Below are 19779 nucleotides of genomic sequence, written 5' to 3' on the forward strand. Positions count from 1 at the left end.
AGTTCTTTACTAAATCTGTCGTCTATCTTCCTATTAATGTTTTCTTGTACATATGTTTATATTCCTGAAACCACGCATCCTCTCCCCTAACTATGATTAATATAATTAATTGTATTCCTCAATGAATTGAGGTATTTGTACTTAATGTAATGATCGCATACTATATCAAGTATAGCAATGTAAATACGCATTGAGATATAATCCGATATTAATTTAGCCATATGGTTTGCAGTCTCTACTATGATCTCTTAACCCATGCAATATTGGCTCTGTATTATGGATGTATAACCTTGCAGCACTAATCTGATGTTGTGTCTGATATATCTAATGGTGATATGTTACTGGCCCTGACCCGACAGAGCAGATCTGAATAAATACAAGAACTGATAATGTACCAATCCGATTCTAAACTTAAAGTCCCTTGCTTAGTCTGAGCTATCCCTCCCCCCCTCCCCCCGTGATATTTCTAAAGAGATACACACCCTCCATATATACGATGGTAAGGTTGCCTCACTAGAGATACGTCTCTTCATTATGATGTTTCTCCTTAAGCAATCACATTCTTCCTTGACCATCGGTTAATTTGATATAGTTGTCTTAACAACTCCTCACTTTCTTAATCACTGTTGTCTAATCATTTGATTAGTATCCTTTCCCATACGTCGATAGAAGATCGACTCATGCGATATTTACTTTCCACGATATGTTGATGTTCTCTTAATCCACAAAATGGTAGCAAGAGACAAAGTCATTTAGACTTTACGGGAATAAGATCCTTCCATAATGCTTATTAATCATATGCTAACTGCTATATATGGAACGGTTTGTCATATATGATCGAACCATATTATTATGATTATTAGTTGGATATTAATCCTATTACTGATTGTCCATTCATTGATAGTTTGTGATTACATTGAGGATATAAGTCCTAATCATTACAACTTAATGTTATAATATTGATTAGTTGAAGAGATGAGAATCAGTAGTTAAAACTTCAAACTATTTAATTTGTATTAGTTTTACATTACTGAATATCACTGTCTATTGTGAGGGAACAATATCTGACAACAGCAGTGTATTTATATTTGATTTAATAATCAACTTTATTTATTGATTAGGATGAGTGCTATTCTATTGTTTTTTATTGAATAGTTGTTTTTCTGAATTTTATTTATTATTATATTTGTTTTCTAATTACTTTATTATGTTTTGTCAATAATATAGTATTGTAAAATTTATATTATTATTTGATAAATAAGAAATTTATATTAATATTTAAATCATGTTCATAAATAATATTTAATTAATGAATTTTAAATAATCATTCATTGGTAATTATTATATTAATTAATAATAATAATTTCTTCATTTAGAGTGTCTCTCTCTTTCTCTCCGTATATATATAACGATCCAGGAGGGGACATGGCACTTTCATAAGAATTGAGTCGCCACTTTTCATTGTTGCCCTTGAGAATAATATATTATTCCTCAAATTGATCTCCCTTTTTTTTATCTCCTCAAATGAAAACTTCTCCCCTTTATATCTTCCAATGTGAAAGAGAGTCACACCTCTTCATAATGGTCACAACCTTTCACAATTACCACCCTTCGAAAGGGTCACAACCCTTCATCATTGCTGCCCTTTTGGAAGAGTCACTTCCTTATCTTCTTCCCATTGATGCTTCCTTAATTCCTTTGCTCCCTTCTTTCTTCCTTCCTCCCTTTTCTCCCCAAATGAAGTTCTCTCCTCTCCCTTTTATAACTCATGTTTGAGGGAGTCACAACTTTTCATTTCATGCCTTTTGACCATTTATTGAACTTAACTAAATTTTAATTATATTAAATTTTATTTTTGTTGTTTTATATATTATTATTATTATTATTATTATTATTATTATTTATTAATAAATCCTATTTCAACAAGGGGACATTACATACAATAAGCTCTAAAGTATATTGTACTTCCTAGTTGGTGATGATCTCCCTAAGTACACCAAATTGTGTGAAGGTCTCCTCATAGAAAATCTTCCATCTTCTAATCTTGTGCATACTTCATGGACTTCATTTCCCTCCACTTTGTGACATAGCCTTTATAGACGAGTGTGCTGCTTGTTGGAAGGGCAATCATTGGGTCCCACAAAACCAAGCCCCAATTTTTCAAAGGGTTCTATGACTGGTTATGGTTGCAAGAACATCTCATCTGACCATGTGGGTTTCCCTATATGTTCATATCAATCACAATGGGCTGCAACCCCAACCCCTATTATGGTTTCAACAAACAATAACAAAAAAATGTCTTCTGCTGCACTGGAGGGAAAACAATCTTTTTCCTCAAGTCTTCCCCAAGTGAATCTTGAGTAATTTTAATTCCATTTATACTTTGGTTTTCTCATGCTGAGTCAATATCAATTCTAAGTAGTGGTACCATGATATCATTTCTCATTAACATTTATGATTTGACAATTGAGATTGCATTATCAATTATCAGCTGTGTTTTCAATGCTGTATTTAATTTTGCGCAAATTAAAGTTATGTAATTTTAAAAAATACAAACATAACCATAGTTTGCACAAAATGTATATATTAGCCATTCCTGAAACACCATCATTGTGTTTCCCTGTCCCAAAAAACTTGGACAAACACTAATTTTTATTGGATCTCAAGAAAAACCCATAGTATAGACTAGGTTTAGCCACTACTATATCAAAGCCAATTTCATATTCTGATTCTACTTTTGTAACTTAAAATTCGCTTGTAGAGCAGGAAATTAAATAAAGTGAAAAAATATAAATTTAGTTTGCCCAGAATTTATGAAAACAATATTGTGACTACTTGCCAACCTGTGGTAAGGGTAGAACCACAAAAAGATCAAGCAGAAAATATCGACAGAGATAATGCTGGGCTATCTCCTTTGGATCGTCAACCAAATCCCCTGCACCTACAACTCGAGATTCGGGACCAACATATGCCAATCTAAACTGCAAAGGAAACGAAACCCGTCAATGATCATGAGACAATTTAAGCTTTATGTTTGTAAATTAGAAAGTGGCTCAAAATGAATTTAATGAAGGTGTCTTATTTCATAGCTGTGATTAGTTAAAAACTTAAATGTATACAAATGGGCCTCTATGTACAAGATAAATACTAACAGTAATTCACCCACCATTTAAGAAATGACAATGAAATCTGGAAGCAATATGATTGTCACTCAAACGTGAAAATTGATGGGAGATAGAAACTCAACAGCAAAGATCACCTGGGAAAAATAGCCTATGCAGTAACCCTTATAAACTATATTTTTAATGCATAAGAAAAAAAATATAAGGTTTTTAGTTTCAAAATCATAAAGAACTAAGATTCTCATAATGTTCTAGTATGTCATTTGCAGGTATTATTTTACAGGTGGTCTACCCAAGTATCATTTTCAATTCTTAGCATACATTTCTCAAAATCCTGGCATCAAAAGAAAAAGAAAAGAAGGAATTATATTAATACATGAGAATGAACTATTAGTCAATGGACTTGTATGATATCCACCTAGAATAGAAAAATACGAAGTTTCAAAGACCCTTGGGACCTAAACAGACAACTAAGAACTAAAACTAAAGGAAATAAACCCTAACCATGATATACAAGTAAAAATGTATGTACATGCAAGAGAGAAAGGGCCCTCGATTGAAACAAGCAGGCGGTGGATACTATGGATTGAAAACAGTGTTGTCACATTTGTATCAACACTTAGACAAAAAGAATAAAAACAAACATCATTGTCATCAACAACAACTAGACAAATACAAGATCTGATAATTACCATAGGACAATGTCCCGGACTATGAGAGCCTTGTGTAGATTAAAAGGAAAAATTACAATAAAAAAATTATATTGAAGATTGAAGACTTTATAAAGTAGTTGAAAATGAAATCAGTTTAGAGTGTCGGTTTTATCAAAACATTTTCTGATAATGGCATAGTGTTTCACGAGCCAAAATAAATACAACAATTTTCTTTCGGAGTGCAAATCCAACTTTCAAGGAGCATTCCACACTTGGAGATTTGTAACATCCTTGAAGAGCACCAACTTTCCTAAGACCTTGAGATGTGTGGATAAAAGTAATTAAAATAATATTTTAAGGTGTCTTAAACTCACTTTGTATTTTGATGGCAACTTATGTTTATTTATTTATTTATTTTAAAGAAGGGTGGCCTACGTCATAAAATGTTTCTAAAAAGAGCGCCAAAAAGTGTTCATTCAAGCATGGGGTACAAGTGACTTAAAAAGGTTATAATTTAAAAGTGAGATTGAAATGGAGGATTAATCACAAACTAATATTTAATTAAAAGTTCTTGAAAAGTCACTTTATTTTATTATTGAGGGAAATAGTGAATTTTTAAAAGGGAAATTATCTGGTCACCCTAAAGTTGCCCTTAAAGTGCATATTTAAGGAATTGTGACAGAATAAGGGCCAGACTATATTTTGCATTTGCTATTCACTTTGAGTGACAACATGAGTTCTCATATTTCTTGAGGACATAAACCCTCTTGGAATACAAGTTTCAAAGACGAAAACCCTCCTAGCTGGAAAGAGAGATTTCATCCAATAGTCACCTACATCCTGAAAATATTAGGTTTTGGGGACAAAAACCCTCAACATCCATTGAAGGATTTAATACATAGATTTCCTCAGTGCTAAAAGTGAAGACATTCCAATCTGTTCTGCAAGGCTAAGTTGTTTTTCGGATTCTGTCTCAATGGAGAGTTCTGATATGTTTTGACATGTTTTTTTCTCATGCAATGAATTGTGATGCAGGTTTACGAAGTTTGTGGGCTTGTGAAGTGATTGAAGGAGGTTTCTTCTTGAAACCAAACAAAATAAAGCTTAAATTTCATGATTTCGAAGAGTTTACAAAAATTGTACCTATTCTATAGTTCTACTAGCAGCATTAATACTATATTTCATCCTTGCAAAAAGAAAACATGGGACTCTATGCAAGCGAAAAGCACCTTTTTTGATGTGATGTTGAGGTGGTAAAGGGAGCAATGACTCGTTATAAACTTTCTATGCGGAGATTGTTGTGATGTTTTCACACATCGCCCCATTGCAAATGGGAACCCCCACTTTCCGCATTTTAGGTAGTTGTTTTGCTCAGTTTGTCTAGCTTGGCAGTAGTTTGAGTCTTAGCCTTTTCTTATGAGAGGATTCGGTCTTGTTAGTTTGGAGTAGAATGAGTATTCAAGGTGTGAATTTCATTTCTAGGGCGATTGAGTCAAGTGGTGTTGTTTGAGCCCAAGATTCATGATTGAATAGCAAAAAACTTGTCAATGTCATAAAAGTTGAAAAATTGTCAAAGATGCAATAAAAGTCACAAAATGTTGTTGGGATAAATTGTTTAAATACAAGCTTAAATGTTGGAGTGGAAAATCTACTTGTGATTCCAGTCGGAATTGTAAGTCTTACATATGCAAGTCTTGCTCTACAATGTCGAGGATCAACACTAGAATTGTCAAGAGCAACAAATGAAATGGTCAAAATGCTAAGAGTTAGTGTAGTTTTAGGTTGTCAAGTTTCTATGTTGCAATATTGTCTTAGTGATTGAGCAACCTAAAGGGTTTTGCACTAAAGTGAAGTAAGTTAAGTGTTGAAACAAAGTGTAAAACTTGTCTAAATTCTGCCATCCACCTGGATATAAGAGTGCAAAACATTTCCGAACTCCAACCTTGCATCAATGCACATCTTTCGCAAACCCCATCCTTTCAATGCATAAATGTTGGAAATTTCGATCTTGATAATGCATAATTGCAAAAAATTCCTAAACTCCGACCTAGGCGAGGAGAGAGGAATGCAAATCTTGGGCAAAGTTCGACCTACCTAGAGAGGAATGTGAATTATGATTGAAGTCCGATCAAGCATTATGCAAAGTCTTGTAAAAGTCTAACCTAGTTGTGTAAAATGCAAGATTTCACAAAGTCCAATTTGACAATAATGTTGAATTCAATCAAACTCCAACCCTAATTATTGCAAGTTTGGTAAGAAGTCCGACTTGGGATTGTTAATTTTAGCGATCAAATTGATAGTTAGAAACAGAAAACACAAAATGCACACATAACACAGTGATACCCTGGGAAAACCTCCCTCTTGGAGGTGACAAACCCAGCAACAATATCTCAAATCCAATATATTTCAAGGGCAGAACAGATTACAAATTAGCCCAGCTAAGGCACAACATATAATCATCAAAGTACACACTTATCTACAACTCAATTCTGATCTTAACTTGGACAAATTTCCAGAATATAATTTGCTAATCCCTGATGATATTCATTGACTGAGAAAAGCAAATTCGGCAGTCTTGACAGGCTTGCAATGTGATTTGCCTGAGATAAGTTTGCTCACTGCATAGGGATGCTTCACCAATAGGATCAAATTTGTTGCTAAGGATAACTTGTCTTGTGCAGATCACAGTTAATAATTCGCATATGGCAAAGATATGATCGCTTGATGATATGATGTGTTGTGACTTCAAGTCACCTTGAATTTATATGCCTCATACACTTAATTGTCTTGGTTGGCCCAAAAATATATTTGGCGCCAAGATACAAATTTAATTTACAAGTTACATTAAATAGATCATGCCCTATTTGCAATTTACAATTACATGAATAGTACACCCAGATAGGGCCTGCCCCATATTGGATATAAGCTACTGAGATATCTAAATGTCAAGGCCGACAGGCCACTTGACATTTGTGTAGTAGGTCGGCCCCCGGAAGGGATCCGACCTAGCTACAAAAAACAACACTCCCTCTTAGCTAGGGAGGATTCCTTCTCAAGGATCAAGTCACATACTGACTACCACCATGGCTACTCCCAGAGGGTGGGTCCATCATGGCTACTCCCATGTATGGAAAGCATAAGTGCTTAGTGTCATCTCAATATGACGTTCACCATAGCTACTCCCAGAGGGTGAACAAGCACATCATGGAATTTCAACCATGATATCCACCATACCTACTCGCAAAGGGTGGATCCACCATGCCTACTCGCAGAGGGTGGAAGATACAACTTAATGTATCACTGGTGCTGAGACTCCCTCTTAGCTAGAGCTTCATTCTCCACAACTCCAAGCTTGTTTCGAAAGTATTCAAACTTTACTCGAGCAAGAGGCTTGGTGAGAACATCTGTTGTCTACTCATCAGTGTTGATGTACTTCAGCTGAATAGCATTCCTTTGCACCATATTCTGAATATAGTGATACTGAGTTTCCACATGCTTGATTCTGTCATGAAACACAAGTTTGACAGAAAACTTTACACAGCTCTGGTTATCACTATGGATAATTGTAGGCTCCCAAGGTTGTCCAAACAATCCTGCAAGGAGCTTTCGAAGCCACACTGCTTCTCTAGATGCCACACAAGCTGCAATATATTTTGCTTCCGTAGTACTCAACGCTACTAAAGACTGTTTCCTGTTGCACCAAGAAATCATGGCGGATCCCAAGATGAAGCAAACTACAGAAGTGCTCTTCCTATCAGTGACACTTCCTGCCCAAACAGAGGCAGAATAGACTTCCAAGGTAACGACTGTATTGGTAGAGTACTTAAAGCCATAGCCAACTGTGCCACGTAAATATCTCAAGATATGCTTGGCTGCAACAAGATGAACCTGCCTTGGTTCACACATGAACTGGCTGAGAGCACTCACTGCATAGCAAATGTCAAGTCTAGTGTTAACTAGATACATCAAGGATCCAATCAATTGCATGTACTCAGTAGGATCTGCAAAATCTGAATCAGCTGCAGATGCACTCAATTTCTTCAAGTTAGTCTCCATAGGAGTAAGCATAGGTTTACAATCTAACATTCCAAATCTCTTCAAAATATCAATAGTATATTTTCCTTGACCTAGAATAATTTTATTAGGTCTTTGCCATACTTCTAACCCTAAAAAGAAATGCATGAGACCTAAATCTTTCATTTCAAACTCTGAAGTCAATTCTTTCTTGCATCTAAGAATGAGATGATCTTCACCAGTTAGAAATAAATCATCCACATATAAAACCAGAATTAGCATTTCACCTCAAATACTTTGAAGTGCAGGTTAGGATCAACATCATTCTTACAGAAACCCAAGCTTACCAAATACTTGTCAATTCTTTCATACCAAGCACAAGGGGCCTGTTTAAGACCATATAATGCTTTCTTTAATCTGCATACATGAGATTCTTTCTCATGAGTCACAAAACCTTCTAGCTACTCGATATAAACCTCTTCTTCAATGACACCATTTAGAAAAATTGTCTTTACATCCATCTGATGTAATTTCCATCCTTTAGTTGCAACAACAGCTATGATAGTTCTAATAGAAATGTATCGAGCAACAGGGGCAAAGGTTTCTTAATAATCTATGCCTTCTTTCTGAGAAAATCCACGAGCTACAAATCTAGCTTTGTATTTTTCAATACTTCCATCAGCAGCATATTAAATTTTAAACAACCATTTGGAGGATACAACTGACTTACCTTTGGGTCTAGGCACAATATCCCAAACATCATTCTTGATGATAGATTGATATTCTTCATCCATGGCATTCTTCCATTCTTGCTGATTCATGGCTTCTTCAACGCTGGATGGTTCTGTCTCAATGATATTGCACATTAATGCAACATAGTTGGAGAACTTCTGAGGTCTCCTACTTTCTCTGAAGGTGCCTCTAGGAGCTGCAAACTTTTCTGTCTCCTGAATGGTGTTCCTTACCCAAAGGGGTCTCTTCTTACTCACGATAATATCTCTAGGCCCATCGGTAGGATCCATAGGCTCAATTGGATGATTATGTTCTACAGGTTCTCTAGGCTCCCTTTGAATCTCAGTATCATGATCAATATTGTGATGAACCCTTGCTGATTCAACTCTTCAACCTATTGTAATTTGTAGATCTTCTTTGTAATTTTTAATTATTAAGATGGTCTTTCAGAAATAGACAGAAGTTGCAGAAGAGGGTTTCTTTAATTTGCAACATATATTGAATAATACATGAATTTAATCAACTGAAACAATGAATTGCAGAATTTAGAAGCATACCCGTAGGTCCTTAGCCAATTTATTGAAAAGAAAGAATAAATCAGCAACTTACAAAGTTCTGATTTTTATTCTGGAACAATTCAGATCTGCTCTTATTTAAATACTAGGACACCCGAATAGTGAAAGATGGTGCCAATAAATGAGCAAGATGTGTGTTTGGGAAAAGGAGCCTCCAAACCACAGAAGAATCAACAACAAAACAGTAAATAGGAAAACCCTACAACAAATCTGCCTTGTAAGAAGCCAAATATGCCCCAATTCAATTCAATTTGACTTCTGAATGAAGTCAACCAAGCTGCAACAATTCAATTGATCTTTCACAATCTCAAAGCTACTGAATTCTGAAGAATGCACGCTCCCCAAAATTGGTCCAAACCCTAGCCGCCATAGCCAAGTGCTCATGAGAAAATGTCAAATGTACAATATCAAGAATGAGGTTTAATTTCCATCTTGGCTGCCTAAATACCCAAAAGGTGCGATTTTTGGCAATTAGGGATTTAAAAATAATAACTTGCTTTTAGGGTTCCCAACTTAACCCTAAAAGCCACGCCTAGGTTAGGAGATAATAAATCTTCACTTAAATAAATTTAAGTGATGCACTTTATGATTTTATGTTAATATTTCATTAAAATATTAATTGCCTGTGGAACCATTAAAAAAATCATATCTCTCTCATTATTGCTCAGAAACTGAATCTATCAGAAGCTAGGGTCACAGTTCGCCATGCCAATGAAAATAGGACCATGTCTATTTTTAGCAATTTTTCCCTAAAAAATAGGAAATCCTCATAAAGTGTCAGAAACTGATGAAATGAAGACTAGAACTGAACTCAACACCGAACTAGAACAAATAGACAGACCACTCCTCAAGATACTGCATTACTGACCCCTTTGTCCATACTATGTTAGCCTACATGGGTCCAAAAATAAGCTAACTCCTCAATCCCAAGTCCCTGACTAGGATGGGGACATTACAAATATCCATGTCTTGATTATCATTAACTTCATTATCAATCTCTATAATGGAACCTTTAGATCTTTTGAATGCAATATTTTCTTCAAAAGTAACATCTCTAATAACCTCAATATAGTCCTGACCTAGAATATAAATTATGAAAGCTTTAGAGGTTTCGTTGTAGCCCACAAGAATCTCTTTCTTGCCAGAAGGTTCCAGCTTGGTTCTCTTTTCTTTAGGAACATGGACATATACTGGACTCCCGAAAATCCTCAAGTGGTTGATATCAGGTTTGATCCGTGAAAATGCTTATTCTGGAGTCATATTGTTCAATACACGATGAGGGCATTTATTCTGAATGTATACAGCAGTCCTAGATGCCTCGACCCATAGGAAAGTCTGCTGATCCTAATCATGAATCATTGCTTTCACTGCCTCAACTATGGATTTGTTCTTTCTTTCTGCAACCCCATTTTGCTGAGAGTTGTAGGGAACACAAAACTCCCTCTTGATCCCTGCCTCAATACAAAAATCATGAAAGCTACCCGAGGTGTACTCACCTCCATTGTCAGACCTTAAAACTTTAATTCTTTTCCCAGATAGATTTTCAGCTAAGGCCTTAAATTCTTTGAATCTGCCTAAGACTTTCAAATTCTTTTGACTTTCGAAAGTAAATCCAAGGTTTCCTAGAGTAGTCGTCTATAAATATTACATAATACAAGAATCCACTTGGAGAAGCAACAGTCATAGGTCCACATAAATCAGAATGAACAAGAGCTAATTTTTCCTCAGACCTACTTTCACTTTGACAGAATGGACTCTTAGTGTTTTTTACCATAGCACAACCTTTACATGTCATCATGAATATGACTAAGTTTAGGCATACCTTTAACCATCCTCTCAACTGTAGGAAGGGCTCGGAAATGGAGATGACCAAGCCTTCTATGCCATAGCCCGCTTGACTCAGGTGCTTCATGAATGAGAGCTCGAACTGGACTTGCTGAGAGCTTATATAGACTCGCATACCTATTCCCAATGACACGAGCTGATTTGATGTTGGACTTCTTAGACCATGCAAGCACTTTTCCGTCAAAGAAAGTAATCCGATAACCTTTATCTTCTGGTGCAGATATAGAGATAAGATTTCTTTTGATTCCAGGCACAACCAAAATATCACCGAGGTGAAGAGAAATTCCAGAATCTAAATTAAGAAAAGTAGTACCAAAACCTCTTATAGAATATCGGGCATCGTCACCAATAACCACATGAAGGTTCGACTCCTTCTCCACCAAATCTGAGAGATGCTCCCGATAGCCAGTGATGTACCTAGATGCACCACTATCAATCAGCCATGTATCATTGTCCGTAGAAACATTGGTTGACAAGGCAGAAATCAAGAGGAAATCTTCAGCATTCTTCTGATCTGAAACTTCATTTATATTTGCTCCTTGTTGCTTTGGCTAAGATAAGTAATGATTTGTGTAGTGACCAAACTTGTCACATCTAAAGCATCGGATGTGGGAAGGATCCTTCTTCTTCTTCTTTGAATCAGGGGCAGCAGCAGGCCTCTGATCTCTCTTCCTCTTGAAGTTGTTCTTCTTCCAATAGCCTCCTTTTTTCTTGATGGACTGAGCAGCAAGAACATGATTGTCTTCATGAGTATTCTTGATAACTCCTCTTGCAGCCAGCCCTTAATCTATCAAACTTAGGAAAATCAGCCCTTACACTAATTCCTTGAATGTAGGATTCCCAAGATGTTGGAAGACCATTGAGGGCTAGCATAGTCAAATCATTGCCATCAACAAACTTCCCAATGGATGACAGCTGATCTCTCAAATCAGAAATCCTCATGAAGTATGCCATGACTGTTTCATGTTTAGCCATCTTGATGTGATGAAGCTGTTGCTCCAAAGCTAGGGCACGACTGGTGTTGTTGATTTCGTACATCTCTTCCAATGTCTTGAACATTTCGCTGGCAGTCTTCAGCTTGGAGATGATAGGTAAAATATGATCCTTCATGGAGTCAACTATCATTCTCTGAGCTTGAAAGTCTTTTTTCCTCCATGCAGGCTTCTCTTCTTCTATCTCGGGCTCAAAGGATTCTTTATCTACGAAATCTGTAAGATTGCTTCCATTCAATGCAAGCATAATTCGAAATCGCCATGATGTGAAATAGGATGCACCATCCAATCTATCTTCAACTCTGAGCACCATCTTGACTGGGAGCAATAAGAGCAAACTGAATATGAGAGGTTACTGTTAATCTGATTACACTAACATGAACCAAGCTCTGATACCATGTTAATTTTAGCAATCAGATTGACAGTTAGAAACGGAAAACACAAAATGCACACATAACACAGTGATACCCTGGGAAAACCTCCCTCTTGGAGGTGACAAACCCAGCAACAATATCTCAAATCCAATATATTTCAAGGGCAGAACAGATTACAAATTAGCCCAGCTAGGGCACAACATATAATCATCAAAGTACACACTTATCTGCAACTCAGTTCTGATCTTAACTTGGACAAATTTCCAGAATATAATTTGCTAATCTCTGATGAGATTCACTGACTGAGAAAAGCAGATTCAGCAGTCTTGACAGACTTGCAATGTGATTTGCCTGAGATAAGGTTGCTCACTGCATAGGGGATACGCTTCACCAATAGGATCAGATTCGCTGCTAAGGATAACTTGCCTTGTGCAGATCACAGTTGATAATTCGCATATGGCAAAGATATGATCACTTGATGATATGATGTGTTGTGACTTCAAGTCACCTTGAATTTATATGCCTCATACACTTAACTGTCTTGGTCGGCCCAAAAATATATTTGGCGCCAAGATACAAATTTAATTTACAAGTTACACTAAATAGGTCATGCCCTATTTGCAATTTACAATTACATGAATAGTATGCCCAGATAGGGCCTGCCCCATATTGGATATATGCTACTGAGATATCTAAATGTCAAGGCCGACAGGCCACTTGACATTTGTGTAGTAGGTCGGATCCCTAGAGCTACCAAAAACAATAGGGATTCCAAAAACCTTGTTACAAATCTGGTCTTTCAAGAAGCAAATCTTTCCAAAATCCGACTTTTATTAATTGTAAAACACTTTGAAGATCACAACTTTTGTGGGAAACTGCAAGATTTCGTAAAACTCCAATTATATATTTGTGCAAAATTGTCAATAACTCCACCCCAATCGATGCACAACCTCTTGAAAGTCTGACATGAAGTGTTTGGTTATTGTTGGCGGCATATTGTATGTACGGGAATAAAAAGTAATTAAGCAATTAGGAAGTACTTTGTTTAGTGATGTAACCAAGGGTAGGTAGTTATGGGTGCGATAGTTGTCCCTCGCACCCCCTCGGTACCTTTATATACATGTGATGTAACTTGTCACTATTACGATTATGAGTGGAATGATTTCTTTTTCTGTTGATCATCACATTTTGTTTTCAGTCGTCAAGAGTTGACCTTGATTTTTGGGGGGGATGATGTTGGCGGCATATTGTATGTACGGGAATAAAAAGTAATTAAGCAATTAGGAAGTACTTTGTTTAGTGTTGTAACCGAGGGTAGGTAGTTACGAGTGTGACAGTTGTCCCTCGCACCCCCTCGGTACCTTTATATACATGTGATGTAACTTGTCATTATTACGATTATGAATGGAATGGTATCTTTTCTGTTGGCTGGCAACTGATATACATTGTGTGACTTAATATTGTTTATCTGAAATCTATGGCATTACTGTTCTTTGTTATGTATTTTGTCTGCATGCATTAAACTGTTCTCCTAGAGGGCAAACAGTTATTGCAAATTCAATCCAAACTCTAATCTTCATTGTGAACAATTTGTTCAAGTTTTGACCTTGTAAGGTTGCAAAGCCAATTCAAACTCCAACCTCAAGGAATGCAAACTTGTTTGAAACTCCGACCTTGGTGAGGAAAATGTAAAATTGCTCCATACTCTGCCATCAAACTTAGCATGATTGCAAATGTTGGACAAAGTCTGACCTACCTTCCATTAGTGCAAAACTTCTTAAAAGTTTGGTCAGCTCAAGAGTGCAAGACTTGACAAAACTCCGACCTGATCCCTTTTGTGCAAATTCAAACAAACCGACTTATCTTAGCATGGAGCAATTTAAATCAAAAAGTGTGGTGTCTTTTGGAGTTAGCGCCTATATAAGAGGCTGAAATATAAGTCATTTCAACCATTCACAAAAGCAAAACAAAAACAATTCAAGACAATATTAGCAGAGCAAGTGCAAATTCTTACCAAACCAGCCATTTGTTAGGGATAATTTGGTCACTTGTGGAGCAAATTTGCCATCAGAATTGAAACGATTTTATCAACGGCAGCTTAAGGCAAATTTGGAGCTAAATTATCAGCAGCCTTAATGCAAATTGATCAGACCTAATTCTGACTTTTAGACCAGACCTAAAAAAGGTTAATTTCTAGCCAAGAGGACCAGCGAACTAGCCTATATTGGTGCGAATTTCATCAATTCTCATCACCTTGCACAGCAAATTTGTAATGTCCCCTTTTCTAGGTGACATGAGATGAGCAGGGGTTGACCTACCATTCAAGTTCCCATAGGTCAATGACATGGTTAGGGGATTCATTCTGAGGGTCATGGAGCTTTGCAGGGGCTCTGTGAGCCATTTTGGACCTTCAGACGACAGTTCCTATTTTTTAGTGAGAACTGTCAGTTGACTGAATGACCACCTGGGGGACCAAGGAGTAGAACAGGATCCTTTTGAGCAGTTACAGGTGTTTGGAGAGAGGTTCCTACTTTTTAGGGCGATTCCCTACTTTTTAGGAGGTTGTGGCAATCTCCATATTTGAGCTTCCACGGGACCATACTGGTTTCAGATTCAGGAAGATTGGGTGTGTTTCCTAATTTCTAGGAGTATCCCTAGATTTTAGGGATGGGACTGTCAGTTGGCACATCTTGTCCGGCATCAGTCACAGACAGGTGACAAAGTTAGATTCATGTTTGGTTGGTTATTTTGGGCTATTATTGGATCTATGGAAATATTTTAATATATTCAAATATTTCCTAAGTTAGCGATTAAATAAATTAAAATAAGGCTATGTATATAGCCATTTCGGAGTAATAAGGGGTTTTTGGCTTCATCTGGTTTGATATGCCTATGTGTTATAGCTCGTTGGAAAGGTCTTGAACTTTGCTACATGATTCTCACCTCCCGGAGTCTTTTTGGATGCTTGAAGCTATTTATTCGCAATAAAGTGATATTTTTCTATAGTTTGATGCCATAATTGATAAAGTGTCACTTTAATTATAAAGCGCAAGCTTTATTATTCTTTAGGGGTCAATTTGCAAAGGGAAAGGAGTTATAAGGAGATGAAAACCTAATTGATAGCATCTTTGATCATTTTGAAACTTGCGAATTTGGGAATTGCTCTGGAAGAGTGATTTTGGTCTGGGACGCAAACCCCAGGTCTGAGCTTGCTGGGACGTAGCCCTCAGCAGGAGTTGACAGTGGATTTATCCAGGATTGCATAGAGATTGTCAGAGGTAGAAGACATCTTCTTGTCCTGAAGATTCAGCATGCATATTGGGGGTTTCAACAGGGCGGCTGGTCTATTTCAACTGGCATGTGATTTGCAGCAGCTTTCACGCCTCCTTTGCAACCACGCCTTGTTTGTACGTTGGTTTGAAGGGTTGTATTCAGCTTATTTGGTCTTCCTTGTTTGTTGCTAGTAATATTCCTCCATCTGGCATCAATCCAGATTGAGAACAACTCCAAATAAATGTATGGATTCTTGCTGAATACAAAACTAGGTTATTTGCCTGGTATGATTTGCAGTATTTTCAGATTGCTTAAGTGTTCTTACATATGAACATTGTTTACTGTTTTATTTCACAGTTGTTGCTATTTATCAATTACTTTACTTATAACATCAAAACCCAAAAGAAACAATCCCTTTCTGCAACTTCTGTCTATTCTATAAGATCACAGGAAAATTACAAAAATATAGTATGTTTAATTAAGAATTTACAGCAGCAACAGCAAAAGGATCCATTTGGGCTCTTTCAAAATTTCATATCTGATCTGATTGAGGGTGAAGTTTCTAGTTGAAAATATCCTAATTTAGGACGAATTTTGTCTTCAATTTGACCAAATCATTTCCAAGATTGGGGTTTTTCTCAGTTTTTTCAATGATATTTCCAGAATGAAATAGAGATCTAGGGCTTGATTTGCCAGGTCTTAGTCTTGTTATCATACGGTGAATAATGTAAAGTGTGTTTGTTTTTTTATAGGTTTTAATGCACGGATGATGGACTCCAGCCTCAAGCAATGCAAGATCAAGGCAACGTTCCTTTACATAAGGATCATCACAACTGCAATCTTATGGAGCAGGCATCTAAGGAAAGACATTGCAAAGCAAGTGTAAGGAACAAAGTTAAAGGGCGCAGCATCAAAGGAAGTCAACACATACACTTCGCTCTTTCAACATTACACTTCAAGCTAGGGAAACATAACAAAATTGAACATCCAGATGGAGAAAATGCAGAAGAAACATAAAACTATCTTCAATTCCCTTCAGAAATCTGAGAATATTGGTCACTTCAAGGAAGAAAATCCAGGTTGTGCAATATGAAGATGCCCATACATCAATGTAAAATTAAGGCAAGGAATTCTAATCAGGGTTCCAAGTGCTGATCAAGGTCATGTACATTGTGAACAAAGGAAGATCAACCATCGACATCGCATAGTCTACATCAAATGTCAACATGCTTAGAGACACCTGGTAAAACAAGATCAAGGTTAAGCATTATTCATAAGCACTCTACAGAAGGATCAAAGACAATGGTAACAGCATATTCCACATTTCAAGAGGAGTCCAAGACAAGGAGGCAACCCAAGATGAGACATTCAAGATGGAGAATAATGCAAGAACAAGTTCAAGGGATCACAAGGGCGAAAATTCTAAAACATGAAGATGGAAATTGGATGTGATCAAGGAAGCAAATAGTTTCAGAAGAGTTAATCAAAGTTAGAATCTTGATCACAAAGATGATGCAATTTGGGAATATGTCCCACTATCTTCATCATGTTGAGCAAGCTAGATAATGTTGAGTATCAAGAGATATTGCTCAATCACAAACACTCCTTTGTTATGATCTACATGTGCCTACCAAGGTGACATCCTAGTTATTATCAATCCAATTAAGTTGTGCAACATCAGGACGTCCAAATACATTGAACCTAATTTATTCAAGGATGGAGAAGGTGACACATGGCGCTTCATCAAATATTATTTTATGTACCTAAGCTCAATTCTCATTGGTTACAATTCAAAGGAGGACATGTGTCCTAAATGTTATAATGATCCTATTGGTCAAGAGGGAGTTTGTTGAAACAAACCCTAATTAGGGTTTTATTGTTAGATCTTCGCTGTTGATTTGAGAATCAATCTAAGCCTTCAAAATGTAAAGAGACCTCTATATAAGGCTCAGTCTTCTCATTTGTAAAGGTTAATAGGGAATGTTAGATACCAAGTAGAGTAGGAGGAGGAAGCCAAAGATTGTTGCCAAGACTTGTTGGAGTTAATACATGATTTTCATTGAAGAATGGTGAATTTCTATGTTTAATTTCTACATGTTGCATGGTTTCTTGTTACTTCTCAAATTTAGATAAAGTTCATTGATTGTAATGTAGAAATGTCATGATATTTTTGTTGTCCTCATTTTTGTTTTCCAAAATGAAGGACCATTACATAAAAATTTTGCAAAAAAATGAAAATTTTACTCCATTGGATGCTTTTCGAGGCAGAATTTCGACTAATCCTTGGACTGGCTTAATCCTCAATCCATCCTCAAACTACGTTTCGAATTTCGTCACATTCTGGATTCGTTTGCTATGTCTTTCCTTCAATTTCGGGTTTTTTCTCCTGACTGCAGGTGGGAAGTTTCTCTTGAATTGCAAGTTTTAATGATTTCCATTGTTTTGGTCTTTGTAGGGAAATTTTTGGCTAATTACAAGTGCATTTTATTGAAAAATAAAAACTTCTAATTTGCTTTTTATTTCCCCCTTGATGCTTTTTGGCTTTTTCAGTTAAAATAGGGATTTTTTGGTTAAGTTACAAGTAAACTTGTAATTCTTTTCTAAAACCCCTACTTTAATGGCTTTTGCTTGTAATAGGGATTTTAAACCCCTATTACATACGTGCAAGTTATTAAAACTTGTTGTAGGGATTTTATTTTCCCTTTACAAGTGAATTAAAACTTGCACATTTCTCTCCAAAACCCGATTTTGCCTAGGAATGAGATAAAGTGACATTTAAAACTTGTTTTTTTGCCCAAAAAACCTGATTTTCTCTATAAAGTGCATTTTTGAAGGATTTTAAACATGTAATTGCATTTTAAAAACCTGATTTTGCCTAGAGATAAAAAAGTGACATTTTAAACTTGTTATATTGCCCAAAAAATCCGATTTTCAACAATGCATGCAAAATCGAACTTGCTATTTCCTCCAAAAAACCCGACCAGCCAAGAAAAACGGATTTGTTGAAGTTTTCAAAGCAAATTTCGTGGAGATTTTTTAGGAAGGAGAGGCGTTTGGGATTCCATCCTATTCTCATGCATTTGGAAAAACTTTTCACGCCATTTGGGGGTTTTATTTACTGGTGTTTTGCTCTAAATCAGCGAACGTATGGTTCCTTGGATTCACATTTTGGGGAATTTTTACTCCATAAATCTGCAAACTCCTAAAGCGTTTTTGCCTCTCTTACCTAGGCATTGAAGTTGGGAGAAGTTTTCAATCATTCTTTGGGCCATTGAAGATGCATTTGATGCAACATTTTTACCACGTGACCCCTCCTAGGCTGCGTTTTGGAAGGTTTTGATGCCATGTTTTCATCTCTTCCTTAGGCGTTTTGCTTTGGGACTCTTTGGCATGTTTCCTCTTTGGCATTTTGGCCCTCCAAATTTGGATTTGCTGCCACATTTTTCAGTTTATGGCGTTTTTGCAAAACCGTGGCTAGGGTTTGGCATTGCGGATTGTCTGTATTAAAGAGCTATTCTTCTTTCTTCCAAAGATTGATCATCTTTTGGAGAGGCATTTTCAGATTAAAGCAAGGTATGTTTTCTTTCCTTTTCTTGTTTCATTTTCTTGTTTTCTTGTTTTCTTATTTTCCTTTCTAGTTGTAAATTTGTAAATATGTTGTTCTTGCCCCAAAAATCGATTTTGTGAGAGAGAGTTTCCCCCTTCATAAGCAATTTTTAAATTGCATTGATCTTCCCCATTTTCCCTCTTTACTTGTATTCGGGATTTTAAATCCCGATTACAAGTTGGATGAAAATCATTGATCTTCCCTTACGGTTAAAGAATTTAACCATTTTTTGTTAAAATTCCAAGTTGCAAAGATGTGAAATGCTCTTCCTTTCAAAATCGGGTTTTAAGAACCGGGTTACATGTTGAAAGTTCTTCCCATTTTCATGAAAATGACATTCCCAATTCTTCCCATTTTTATCCATTCATGTCACCCATATCCGTGCTTTCCATTTTAGTCATTTCCCGCAAGTCTAATTCTCATTTTCCACCCATTTCTCCATTTGCAAATTTACAAGTGTACCTGCATTCGGGTTTTAAAAATCCGATTGCATGTATGCTCTTTCCAACTTGTATACTTGCAAAAATTTCCCCAAGATCCGAAATTGGTCAAAGTCAAGATTCCCCCATTCCCATTTATTTCCCCTCTTTCT

The 19779-nt window shown here is 36.4% G+C and overlaps 1 protein-coding gene across 1 annotated transcript in view; it reads right to left on the reverse strand.

Moving 5' to 3' along the window:
* The window catches only part of LOC131064874 (probable cyclic nucleotide-gated ion channel 20, chloroplastic), a gene marked incomplete at its 3' end in the record, with an annotated part of 363668 nt that overhangs the window by 227102 nt on the left and 116787 nt on the right, over positions 1 to 19779 (reverse strand). Inside the window, 1 exon segment of the mRNA XM_057999185.2 lies at positions 2844 to 2981. Coding sequence (XP_057855168.1) covers positions 2844 to 2981 — 138 coding nt within the window.

The sequence above is a fragment of the Cryptomeria japonica genome, chromosome 5 (assembly GCF_030272615.1).
Source record: "Cryptomeria japonica chromosome 5, Sugi_1.0, whole genome shotgun sequence".
NCBI lineage: Eukaryota > Viridiplantae > Streptophyta > Pinopsida > Cupressales > Cupressaceae > Cryptomeria > Cryptomeria japonica.